At 39.4% G+C, this 12,441-nt stretch overlaps 1 protein-coding gene across 1 annotated transcript in view; it reads left to right on the top strand.

The window, feature by feature from the left end:
• The window catches only part of Slk (STE20 like kinase), a 56,372-nt gene that overhangs the window by 20,617 nt on the left and 23,314 nt on the right, over window positions 1-12,441 (top strand). The window contains exons 2-11 of the mRNA XM_027407064.2: window positions 405-569; window positions 1,232-1,280; window positions 1,555-1,704; window positions 3,106-3,178; window positions 3,319-3,513; window positions 4,259-4,340; window positions 6,107-6,235; window positions 6,552-7,916; window positions 9,453-9,583; window positions 9,747-9,870. Of these exons, the coding sequence (XP_027262865.1) occupies window positions 405-569; window positions 1,232-1,280; window positions 1,555-1,704; window positions 3,106-3,178; window positions 3,319-3,513; window positions 4,259-4,340; window positions 6,107-6,235; window positions 6,552-7,916; window positions 9,453-9,583; window positions 9,747-9,870 (2,463 nt within the window). The remainder of the gene's footprint in view (window positions 1-404; window positions 570-1,231; window positions 1,281-1,554; window positions 1,705-3,105; window positions 3,179-3,318; window positions 3,514-4,258; window positions 4,341-6,106; window positions 6,236-6,551; window positions 7,917-9,452; window positions 9,584-9,746; window positions 9,871-12,441) is intronic.

Genomic DNA, 12,441 nt, shown 5'->3' with positions numbered 1-12,441 from the left:
AAAGCCAATCTGAAAAGTCTGTGATTCTATATGCCATTCTGGAACTGGTGGAACCAAGGAGGTAGTGTAAGATGAGTGGTTGCCAGCAGTCAGGGGAGGTCGAGGTGAAGAGTCAGCACAGAGGGTGATCAGATGGTGGCTGCATTCATTACACATTTGTTAGCACCTGTAGCCTGAGCTCTAATGTGAGCTGGGCGTGGAAGGGATAGTGCTGTGTGAATATAGGCTCATTGGCTTCAGCAAATGTACCAGGATGGTGCAGGGTGTGAGCTGGGGTTGTGGGGGACACAAAGGAACTTTGTGCTACTGCTTGGTGTTGCTGTGACACTAAACATTTTCTTAAATTAAAATGTGAAAGCAAGCATTTAAAATGTGACAGACATTTCTGATACTTTCATTTTCAGGCCCAGAATAAAGAGACCAATGTTTTGGCTGCTGCAAAGGTGATTGACACCAAATCTGAAGAAGAACTTGAAGATTATATGGTTGAGATTGACATATTAGCATCTTGTGATCACCCAAACATAGTCAAGCTTCTAGATGCCTTCTATTATGAGAACAATCTTTGGGTACGTAATTTTCATTTCTTCACAGAGTAGCCAGTAGCTAGATCCTGTCTCAAAAACAAAACAAAACAAATTTTTAGTGAGAAGGAAGATGTATGGAATTACACTGTTTGTTAATCCCAGCACTCGGGAGGCAGAGGCAGGAGGATCTCTGTGAGTTCGAGGCCAGCCTGGTCTCCAGAGCGAGTGCCAGGATAGCCTCCAAAGCCACACAGAGAAACCCTGTCTCAAAAATCTTTTGTATGTGCAACTAATATTGTAATAATTAAACATATATTTGGTAATTTTAGAAAAGGATACTAAAATTTGTTATTTATAAAATTGGGCATGGCTGGGTCTAGTGAAACATACCTGTCATCAGAATTTTGGAGTCAGAGGCAGGATTGCATATCTGAGTCTAACCTGGGCTAAAGGAAAACCCGAGTCCAAAAGTAAACAGAGAGGAGGAGGAAAGGAGAGATGGGGTGTCCTCCTCCTATAGCATGTTGTCCTTGTCCTTGCTTAGAGGGCATCACTTATGATGTAACTGATGACAAGAATCCTTCATGTTTAGCATGGCACTGTTCCTGTAACCTAGATAAACCAGTTAGCTTTTCATTTACCTGTCTTTGCTGACTTGCTGACAGTTGGTGTAATCACAGACACTTGTTTTTGTTTGTGTGCAGATCCTCATTGAGTTCTGTGCAGGGGGCGCAGTAGATGCTGTGATGCTTGGTGAGGACCTCTTCTTAAATTGTTCGCATATGTATACATATATGTAATTTCAGAGTTCAGTGCATTAAGAAATCAACTTCATTATATTTTAGATAAATATAATTCTGAAGTATAATGTTGACTATTCTATGCCAAGAAATTGTAGAAATTTAGCTTTTATAATAAATGATCTTTGCCAAGATCACAGTGATAGAATGTACTGAAAATATTTAGTTATCTTTATGTTTTCATTGTATAAAAATACATAATGTATTTTTTCACTTTCTCCTCATAGAACTTGAGAGGCCATTAACTGAGTCCCAAATCCAAGTAGTTTGCAAGCAGACTTTAGAGGCATTGAGTTACTTACATGACAATAAAATCATCCACAGAGATCTAAAAGCTGGCAATATTCTTTTTACCTTAGATGGAGACATTAAATTGGGTAAGTTACTCAAACATTTGAATTTGTGCTCTGAGATCCTGGAATGTAATGGCTTTTTTTTTAAATCTTACCCAGACATGTAAAACAGGGAGAGTTACTCCCAATTGCTCTTGTAAACACTTCAGCGGTTAAACATTCCCCAGTTCTTAGAATTCCTAAGTGTATGCACCTAATGACACATAAAGGAAGCAAAAGGTTGTGTGTTTTATTTTCAGAAACAGAGATTTGCAAAACACTAGTAAGAGTTTTTGAATATAGAATTAATACTTGTAAATGCTTTGTATTTGGAATATAATGTAATATAATACTAAGCTCAATTTTATTTTTATTGAAACATATCTAATAGATTTTTTTTTTGTTCCATTGTTCCCCCAGAGCCTTGCACTTTGTAAGCAAGTGCTCTATCACTGAACTAAACCCCATCCTCAGTTACTTACTTTATTTTACTGATATCCTAATTAAACGGACGAGAAACCTTAGGTTTTAAAGTAAAATAAGTTTAAGGACTACCATTTAATTTTGTCTTTTATACCAAAGGAAAGTTAATCTCACTATATAACCCAGAATAGCTTAAAATTCCTGAGTTTTCTGCCTTAGCCTCCCATGTATTGGGATTGTAGGTGTACACCACAATGTACAGCTTTTGTGGTATAATTTTATGAGGACACTGAGGAGATAGAATGCTGTCATAAAGGCTATTTTGCTGTAATTTCTGTTTTATCACACTATAGGACACTATCTCCATTGATTTAATTGCAGCATACAACATTTGGCATTTATTTTGAAGTGCATATACTGTTTTAATCTAAAGTGACAATTTTTTTTTTGTTTTCAATTCTGAGGAATTTGCCTATTATTATCATTTGAAGATGTATCTAGATGGCTGTCAGTGTGTTTGTGATGATGGTTACTATTAAAGTGGTAGGGGCTGGAGAGATGGCCCAGTGGGTGAAGTGGGGCCCTGATTCTGGATCCCAAGAACCCATGTAAAAACTGGGCTTGTGCTGGATGCTTGTAACCGTAGTGCTGGGTTGCTGGAGACGGCAGGGATCCTAGTGCTCTCTAGCCTACATGGTAAGCTCCAAGTTCACTAGGAAGTCGTCATGTCTCAAAGGGTTAAGAGCAGTAGAGAAAGACACCCCACATTAACCTCTGAACTTGATGAGCATGTATGCATACACCCCTGCATGCACACATGAACACATGTATCCACTATACAATACACACAAAAATTAAAAAAATTAGAATGGCAGAGAAATCATTTCTCTTTCTGTTGTGCTTACCTTTTAATAAGGTAGGTCTTACTAAGACTTGAATTGTTCCCCCCTCCCACTCCATTAGATGCAATGTACCATGCTTAAAAGCTGTCATTAATGTTATTGTATGATTATTTATTTCAAGCGGATTTTGGAGTGTCAGCTAAAAACACCAGGACAATTCAAAGGAGGGATTCCTTTATTGGCACACCATATTGGTAGGTATTCATTTTTATGAATTTATACTATTACTTGGGTCTGCAATTATTACTTTGTTCACACATAGTCATTATTTTGACTGTAGTTGGCATAACTGTTAATTAAAAGTCTTACCTTTTTCATTTTTCTGCCTTCATAGGATGGCTCCTGAAGTAGTCATGTGTGAGACATCAAAGGACAGACCTTATGACTATAAAGCTGACGTTTGGTCCCTGGGTATTACTTTAATAGAAATGGCTGAGATAGAGCCACCTCACCATGAGTTAAATCCAATGCGAGTGTTGCTAAAAATAGCAAAATCTGAACCCCCAACATTAGCACAGCCATCAAAATGGTAAGCTCTTTTAAACAAAGTTCTGTTCTTATAGTTTGCTAAGGGTAACTTTAAGTTTGGGGATGTGGCACCAAGACTGTGAATGAGGAAACTGATGTGGGTCTATTTCCAAGACTTAAGGACCTGGGGGTGGGGGGTGGCTCAGTGATGAAGATCATTGGCTGCTCTTGTAGAGTACAGGACCTCAGTTCAGTTACCAGCGTCCACATGATGACTAGCCACTGGCCGTACTTCAGGACCTGGGGATCTGATGCCCTCTTCTGGCCTCTGTGGGTACTAGGAGCACACTTGGTGTATGAATAAATGCAGGTGCTCACATCTATTCACAAAGTACAGATACCTGAGAAAGACTTAAGGATCCTAGAAACCATTGTAAATCATTTTCCCTGAGTTAGACAGTGTGAATGAACTGGGTCTGTGTAGAGAAGATGTTTTTCTGTGCTGGAAACAGTTAGACCCATAGACAGCTGATGTGTATTTGTAGAACTTCGTGTAACAATTTTGTAACATTTTGAAATATGGCTGCCTCTCATGATCTCGTGTGTGCCTTATTTCATGTATGTCTAACGTATTTAAAGAATGTTTCATAAAATCTTGTTCTCATTAGTTTTCTTGTCATACTAAATCAATACTAATCTATATTCAATACAATGAAGCTAAACATAATTTATTAAGGAATTTAGTTTGATTTTTTTAATAACCAGAAAGTAAAATAAAATGTCAACAATGACCTTTTATTCTGCAGGTCTTCAAATTTTAAGGACTTTCTAAAGAAGTGCTTGGAAAAGAATGTGGATGCCCGGTGGACTACATCTCAGTTATTACAGGTAAGATGAAGAGAGTATGAAAACACAGGTCACATTGTTCTAACAGTGTCTCTAAAAGAATGTTTCTGCACGCACATGTGCACTGCACATACGTGGTCACCACATACAGGCATGCACACACGTGATAAAAGGTGGTTAGATCAGTTTAATTATACTTTAAAGCGGGAAAATGTTCCAAATAATATTATAGATAAATAAAAAAACAAACATGAGGGTAGTTGCTGTAAGGCCAGTATGGTAATGTTTTAGACTGACCTGTCTATCTGAGGAGAGGGTGTGGCAAAAATTGCCTGCTGTGTTCAACAAGTCTGTCTCTGTGTCCCTAATGCATACTTCCCAGTATTTCCTTGCTCCTCTAGTTGAAGATATTAGCCTGTAACAGACTGTATTAGTTAGCATTCTATAGAGAAACAGAGTCAATAGAATTCATCTCTATATACACAAACAGGCTTTGTTAGAGGGGCTTACAGGTTATGGTCTGACTATTACAGCAATGGTTGTCTCCTGAAGGGAAGTCCAAGAATCAAGTAGTTGTTCAGTCCATGAGGCTGGATGTCTCAGGTGGTCTTCAGTATGTCCTAGAATCCCCCAAAAGTAGGTGCTAATGTTAGTGAGGGGAGGGACTTGTCAGAGAGAGTGAGGGCCTACAGGCAAAGAGCGAAGCTTCCTTCTTCCATGTTCATTGTATCTGCTGCCAGTAGGAGGAGGATCATCCCACCTCAGAAGATCTGGATTTAGGGTAGGGCTTCCCATTTCAAATGATTCAGTCGAGAAAAATTCCTCACAAGTAACCCCAGCAGCTAGAATTCTGGCTAATTCAGATGTGGTCAAGTTGACAACCAAGAATTGCCATCACATAGACACTGTTATGAGTTGAGAGCACAAAGATGAGTGAAATGTCTTTACCTAATGTTAGAATCATTTAACAGAGCAAAACAGGAATTTGTAGATACTTTTTAACAAAAATATAAAGGGCTCTGTAGAGTTTTTATTAACACTTCGATGGGATTTATATAGATACTAATATAAAAATATTGTGTGTTTGTGCGTGTGTGCACACTTACTTTTCCATGCCACAGTGTGTGTGTGGTGGTCAGGGGAAGATTTTCAGGAGTTGGTTCTCGTCTTCCACTATCTGGTTGCCGACTGAACTTAGGTAGGTCATTAGTTTGGCAGCAAGAACTATTACCCACAGAGCTGTCTCATTGGCCTCTTTTAGTTTTAAAGAAGTGATGCCTAAATTTAAAGCTTGGTTTAAATTTTAATTTAAAAATTATTTATGAAACTCTCAAACATACACAAAAAACAAATATAATTTCTACTCAGCCATAACAAGTTGTTTTAATTTTTGGCAAATTCCTTCAAATTACCAAATGAAAGAAAACATAGGTTCTGTCTGATGGCTCAGTAAAGGGACCTGCAATCAAGCCTGGCAAACTCAGTTTGATCTTCATGACCCACACAGTAGAGAAAACTAACTTGTGAAGTCTGACCTCCACATGCACATGTATACACACTAAATGAATAATGAAGTTTTATTAAAAATAAAAAATAAATTGTATAAAACAAAATAAAATCCAGTTCAGACAGTCTTTACTTTTGCTCACTCTCCTCTCCCTCTCTTTCTTTCTAGGTATATATAACCTAAGAAGTTGTGTATGTTTTTCATGTTCATAATTCATGCTTTTGACACAATGGACCTATGTATGTGTTTAAATTTTAAGCATTTCAGTTGTCATTGAGCATGCCTTTTTTATGATTAACAGCATCCCTTTGTTACTGTTGATTCCAACAAACCAGTCCGAGAATTGATTGCTGAGGCAAAGGCTGAAGTAACAGAAGAAGTAGAAGACGGCAAAGAGGAAGATGATGATGAGGAAACAGAAAATGCTCTGGTCAGTGTCATGAAGGATATTTTATTTAGTCAAGTTTTAGAGATGGGTTTTGAGATGTGGTTGCACATGTATCTGAGGGGTAACAAATGAGGGGAACACATACCTTCACTTTTAGAAGTGAAGTTGGCAACAAAGTTTCTCTTGTCACCTATTTTCATCATGCTTATTATTGAAGACTGTCATTTTTTATAGTTATTTTTAAGTTTCATAGAATATAGCTTAAATATTTCCCATATGAGTATAGATATATGAAGCCACTTGGATGACCATCTTGTGGTTATATTTTAATACTAATGATGTATAAAATCTTTTTTAGCCAATACCTGCAAATAAACGTGCCTCCTCTGACCTCAGTATTGCCAGCTCTGAAGAAGATAAACTTTCACAAAATGCTTGCATTTTGGAATCTGTTTCAGAAAGAATAGAACACAATACTCCTGGGGATAAATTTAGCAATAAAGTTCTTAATGAAAGACCCACCACTGATGAACCTGGAAAGGCACTGAAGGGTGTTAATGAGCATATGGGTGATTCTAACTTGGAATCTATGGCTGAACTCAGTGACCAAACAGTAGGAATCCATGAGCATGGGAGGGAGAAGAGACCCAAACTGGAGAATCCTCCTGACACAGAAGACCAACAGCTGGTGGATATTAATTCAGTCCGTGAAGGAAATGAGGAGAATATAGTGACTTTAGAGATGAACACTAACCATGTGAAACCAGAGGAAGACCGAGAAAAAGAAAACCAAGAGATACCTGAGAATAAACTTAGACAGTCTGAAGAAATTAAAGATATGAATATTCAAACAATGGACTTAGTTTCTCAAGAGACCGGAGAAACAGAGGCAGACTTTCAGGCAGTTGACAGTGAAGTTGGGTTTACAAAAGCAGATGGTCAGGAGAAACTGAGAAAAGATGATAACACTCAAAAAGTTGTAATTAATGATAGAATCAGTGAGGTAGTGGCAAATGAGGCACTAGATGTTGCTGAGAAGGCTGCTGAAGGCAGCAGCATCAAGGATGCACAGAGTGCTGATGGGAAGGAAGCAGTGGAAGGAACCCAGAAGTTAACCGAGAAGCCCACAGAGGGCCCTGAGGCTGGCAGTGCTGAGGAAGAGCCTTCTGCTCAAGGAAGAGTTGAGAATAAAGAGCTACATCAACAGTCTGCGGTGTGTGAAGGTGACGGACAGTTCATCAGCACTTCCGTGACCACACAGGCAACCCCTGAGGAACCAGGGACAGATGAAGTTGAGCAAGTTAGTGAGTCACATAGCACTGAGGAGAGAGAGCCAAGCCCAGTGTCTGGTGGTGCTGAGGAACAGACTCCAGGAAGTGAAGCTGTGGCCGCTGCTGCTGAGGTAGAGTTGGAGGGCAGAGAAGCTGCACAGGAAGTACCAGTGAAAGCAGAGCCCGAAGCTCCTGCAGCCTCACCGTCCAACGAGCCTCATCTTATCCTAATACCCAGTATCAATATTAACTCTGAAAACACAGAAAATAAAGGAGAGTTGGGTGATTTACCAAAAACTGAAAGCATTCTGCCACCAGAGCCTGAAAATGAAAAGGAAAATGACACTGACTCAGGGACTGGGTCCACTGTGGAGAAGAGCAGCAGTGACTTGAATTTGTCCATCTCTAGCTTCCTAAGCAAAACTAAAGACAGTGGGTCAATGTCACTACAAGTAAGTGTGCTTGGGATCTTGCTTGCTTGTTTTTTGCCTTGTCATTTTGGTAATTTCTAGTTCATTGCTATCTTAAAACACTATTAAGTCTGTATAATAATAGCCTCATTAATTCTTTTGGGATCATAAGGCAACCAAAATGAACTTGAGAGAGAGATTCTGGGAATAATCTTTAAAGATTTTTGGTAGAGCCTACTGACTTTTGCAAACTTGGGTAGATACACAGGACAGGACAGTTTCTTGGTCTCATTTAGTTTCTCTTGCACATATCTGCAGTTTTAGCAAGCGTTACTGCTACCCCAAAGAATGAGAAACTGAATTGTCTCCTTTGAACAGCGTTTTAAGGTATGAGTAAAGTAGTCCACCTTTGTTTCTTGGTTCCTAGCCATTGATATTGCCAAAAGCATAATGGAGAAAACAAACCCTCAAATACTGCCCTGTACTTGGAACCATTGAGCATAATTCTCCAGTCTTGTTACCTAGGAGTCACTTGGGCAGTTATGTAGAGGCCTAGGAGGCTCCTGAGGGTCAATATATAATAAAATAGTATTTCTTTACATTACAGTTTACTTATAACTTTGAATGTTTATGTGTGGGGGCACATGTGTGCCATAGCGAGGACAACTGTGGGAGTCAGTTCTCTCCTACCCTAAGTACTTCTCTGAGAACTAAGGGAATATTAATGCTACATACCCTATTGTAGAAGCTGAAGAAACTTGTGAAGTTTGTAGGTTAAGGAAGGTGCATTTATTTTTTAAAGCATGTCAGTGTTAGATTTTAGAGGACTGCTGGGGAGGCTGCCCTAGTTGAGGTTTGAGGGGAACATGAGGACCCTGGAGCCAGAGGATGGAGAAGTGAGAGGTCGCTCACAGGTGTCAGAGGCAAACATTTAATTTAGTGCCTTTTCTTCCACTGTCAATTTTCTGTGCTCCTTTTCTCCCTTTTCCCCCTCTGGTCTCCTCCTTTCCCCTGTTCTCTTCCTCTTCATCCTCACTTTCTCCTTACACACTTTTTTCTTTCTTTCATTCCCTCTCTTCCTAACTTTACAGGGTCTTGTTGTGGAGCACCCAACCTCTTGTCAAACTCCTGAGTGCTGGACTCCCTTGGCTTTCTCCCTCACTCTGCGCGTCCCCTCCCCCCCAGTAAACCAAGTAATTGTCTCCGTATTTAATGTATTTACCAGTGTAAAATGTAGCAGTGAGAGCCTGAAATAGTGAAAGAGGAAGAAAAGTTATATATGTAAAAGTCATCCTGTTTGCTTATATGGGATTTTTATTACTGCTGTACCTAATAATGTAGTGTTGTAAGAGTTGTGTATGCATATGGCCACAGTGCCTGATTTCACTTAAAAAGTTTTTTTTTTTTTCCGTCTGCAAAGTTCTCAGCTTAAGTATGACGTAACTGCTACACAGGTGAGTCATGCTGCTTTATATGTGTCGTATTCAGGCTGTCCAGGCATTTTTTATTTCTAAAGAGGAAAATATCTTCCATGTATAGTATTTATACAAAACCTAACCCAAATGAAATTTCACTCAGGAGACAAGAAGACAGAAGAAAACATTGAAGAAAACACGCAAATTTATTGTTGATGGTGTAGAAGTGAGTGTTACAACGTCAAAGATAGTTACAGATAGTGACTCCAAAACTGAGGAATTGCGGTTTCTCAGGTGAGTAGAGAAACAGTATATAATTAGCATGAATTTAAACTTCTTTGCTGTTTGTGAAAACTATGTAGAATAGAGAAACAAGAGTAAGTTGATTTTAAATGTTTAAAATAATAAAAGTACTACTCCAGAGTATAATTTGCTTCTTTCTGTTCCACTTTGTCAGACGTCAGGAACTTCGAGAGCTGAGATTTCTCCAGAAAGAGGAGCAGAGGGCCCAGCAGCAGCTCAATGGCAAACTGCAGCAGCAGCGGGAGCAGATTTTCAGGCGCTTTGAGCAGGAGATGATGGTGAAGTCTTTGATTCTGTGTTATTTTGTCAACAAGGGAAATGCAGTGTTTTAGGAACAGCTCTAGGGTATGGAATTTGCTGTCTGATGATGAGATTTTTCCTGGTTTTGTGGTGTATTTCTCTAGCCCCTGTTTCTGAGGTGTTTTGGATGCTTCTTAAAAAACAAAATCTTCTTGAAAGGGGTCTCCAGTCTCTGTCTTATTACTGACATTATAGTGTACCAAGTTTCATTTGCAATCTGTCATGAAAAGTTAATATTAGCAGACTGGTAGATTGTTTACCAGGTTTTTAGATATGCCTATTACGGAATGCTGCCTTAGTCTTCCAGTTTCCTCTTTCAGCTTACAATAATTTTCCCTTTCTCCTTTCTCCCTCCAAGTCCTCCCAGGCACCCTTCTCCCCCTTTAAGTTCATGGTCTCAGACCTTTTTGTTTAATTGCTGATTTGTGTGTGTGTTACTAAATATATAAATACAACATGTTGAGTTTGTATAATGTTGCTTTTATGTATATCATTTCAGAGCTGACCACTTCATATCAGATAACCGATTGGAGGGCTCTTCCCTGGGGAGAAGAGCTCCTCAGTTGCCTGTACTTCTTTGTCTAGGGTTAGGCGCCATCAATGCTAGCATATCTATTGATGTTGTGGTGCTTCAGGAATTGTTTTGGCAACTATATTGTTGAGACCTCATGGGTGTAGTTTTCCCAACATTTCTAGGAGACTCAGTCTCACAGCAGATATCCCGGTCCTCTGGCTCTTGTGATCTTTCTGACCCCTCAACGTTTCCTGAGCCTTAGGTGCAGGAGTTGTGTTGTAGACGGCTCATTTTGGGGCTGGGCACCACATGACGATTTGATCTCTGCATTCTAATTAGTTATCGTTTTCTGTAATGTTCTCCGTCTGTTGCAAAGAGATTTTTGTTTGTTATTGAGGGGTGAGAGCTACAGTTATCTGTAGGTATAAAGAATACAACCAGGAATTATGCTGGTTTTGTAAAGTGGTGGTTGTAAGTTCCCCTCCAAGATCCATTACCCTAGGTAGGTTGTCTAAGTTTCTAGTACCAGGCATGATTTCTCTCTTGTGGAGTGAGTCTTCAGTTCAATTATAGAGTTGTTGTTTACCACCAAAATATGAGTGCTGCTGTGGTTATTGTGCAGTGCCTGTAGTTCATAGGTGTCATAACTGGGTAGGACAAGGAGTAAGCTTGCACAGAACCTTCTGGTACCACAAAATCTAGTCCCTCAGGGAGGAGGCTTTCAGGTTAGATCCAGCTTGGATTTTTGTGTGTGTATGAAGTATATGGTGTCTTCAACAACAGGAACTTACCTTCAACCTCTGGGAGGCAACCAAGGGCAGCAGCAATAACTGATGTTTTGGGAGTCTTGGACCCCCCTGACTGACAGCTCATAAGGGGGCTTCTGATGCCTGGTAACAGGATTTTTGCTAGATCATCTGTGGCTTTTGGGTGGGTGGGGGAGGGGGATGGGACAGGACGACATTCTGTCAGCCCAGGGGGAAGATTTCATTTAGATTATGCGCATATATATATATATATATATGCATACACACACACATATATATACATGCATACACACACACATATATATATACATATATATATATATTTATTATATGTGTAATTTTAGATAAATAGGTAATAATGATTTCTTATGACTTTTCCAGGCATCCTTACTGTTATGTCTTATCTTTCCTCTTCTATATTGACACTTCTCCCTCCTAACCTTCCCCCAACCCCATTTCTCCCATTTCTCCTTCTAATTGCATTTACCTGCTATTCTCTCTGTTGTACCTTTCCTTCTGCCATTGTCCCTTACTACTTTCCTGGCTTCTGGATTACTGCAGATTACACACTCAAATCTTGAAGTTAAGAGCTATTATGAAAGAAAACGTGTGTTTGTCTTTCTGGGACTGGGTTAACTCACTCAGTATAATCTTTTCTATTTCCATCCATTTGCCTGCAAATTCCATGATTTCACTTTTTCTTCTAGCTGTATAGTATTCTATGGTATATGTGTATCACATTTTCATTATCCATTTCTCAGTTGTAGGACATTGAGGGTGGTTCCATTTCCTAGCTGTTGTGAGTAGAACAGCAATGAACATGGTTGAGCAAGTATCTGTGGGCAGGATCTGTCAAGTAGGTAGCAAGTCTGTCAAGTCCTTTGGGCAAATGCCAAGAGGTGGCATAGCTGTGACTTGTGGGAGATTTCTTTTAGCTTTTTGAGGATTCTCCACACTAATTTCTGTAGTAGCTGCAGCAGTTTGCAGTGCTGCCCACAGTGAGTGAGGGTTTGCCTTTCCTCCACATCTCTTGCAGCATTTGCCATCAGTTATTCCACTGGTCTTTTCTGCTCTGATTGTGCTAAGGTGAAGTCTCAAAGTTGTTTTGAATTGCATTCTCTAATTGCTAGGGATGATGAACATTTATTGAAATATTTTAGTTCCTTTTTTTCCCCTCCTTTTGAGAACTCTCTGTTTTGTCTCAGGCCCAGATTTGAATGGGTTGTTTGTTATTTTTGACTCTCTGTTTTTTGGATTCTTTATATATT

This window comes from Cricetulus griseus, chromosome 3, assembly GCF_003668045.3.
Source record: "Cricetulus griseus strain 17A/GY chromosome 3, alternate assembly CriGri-PICRH-1.0, whole genome shotgun sequence".
In the NCBI taxonomy this organism is placed as follows: Eukaryota; Metazoa; Chordata; class Mammalia; order Rodentia; family Cricetidae; genus Cricetulus; species Cricetulus griseus.
This window is presented reverse-complemented; position numbering and strand designations above follow the sequence as displayed.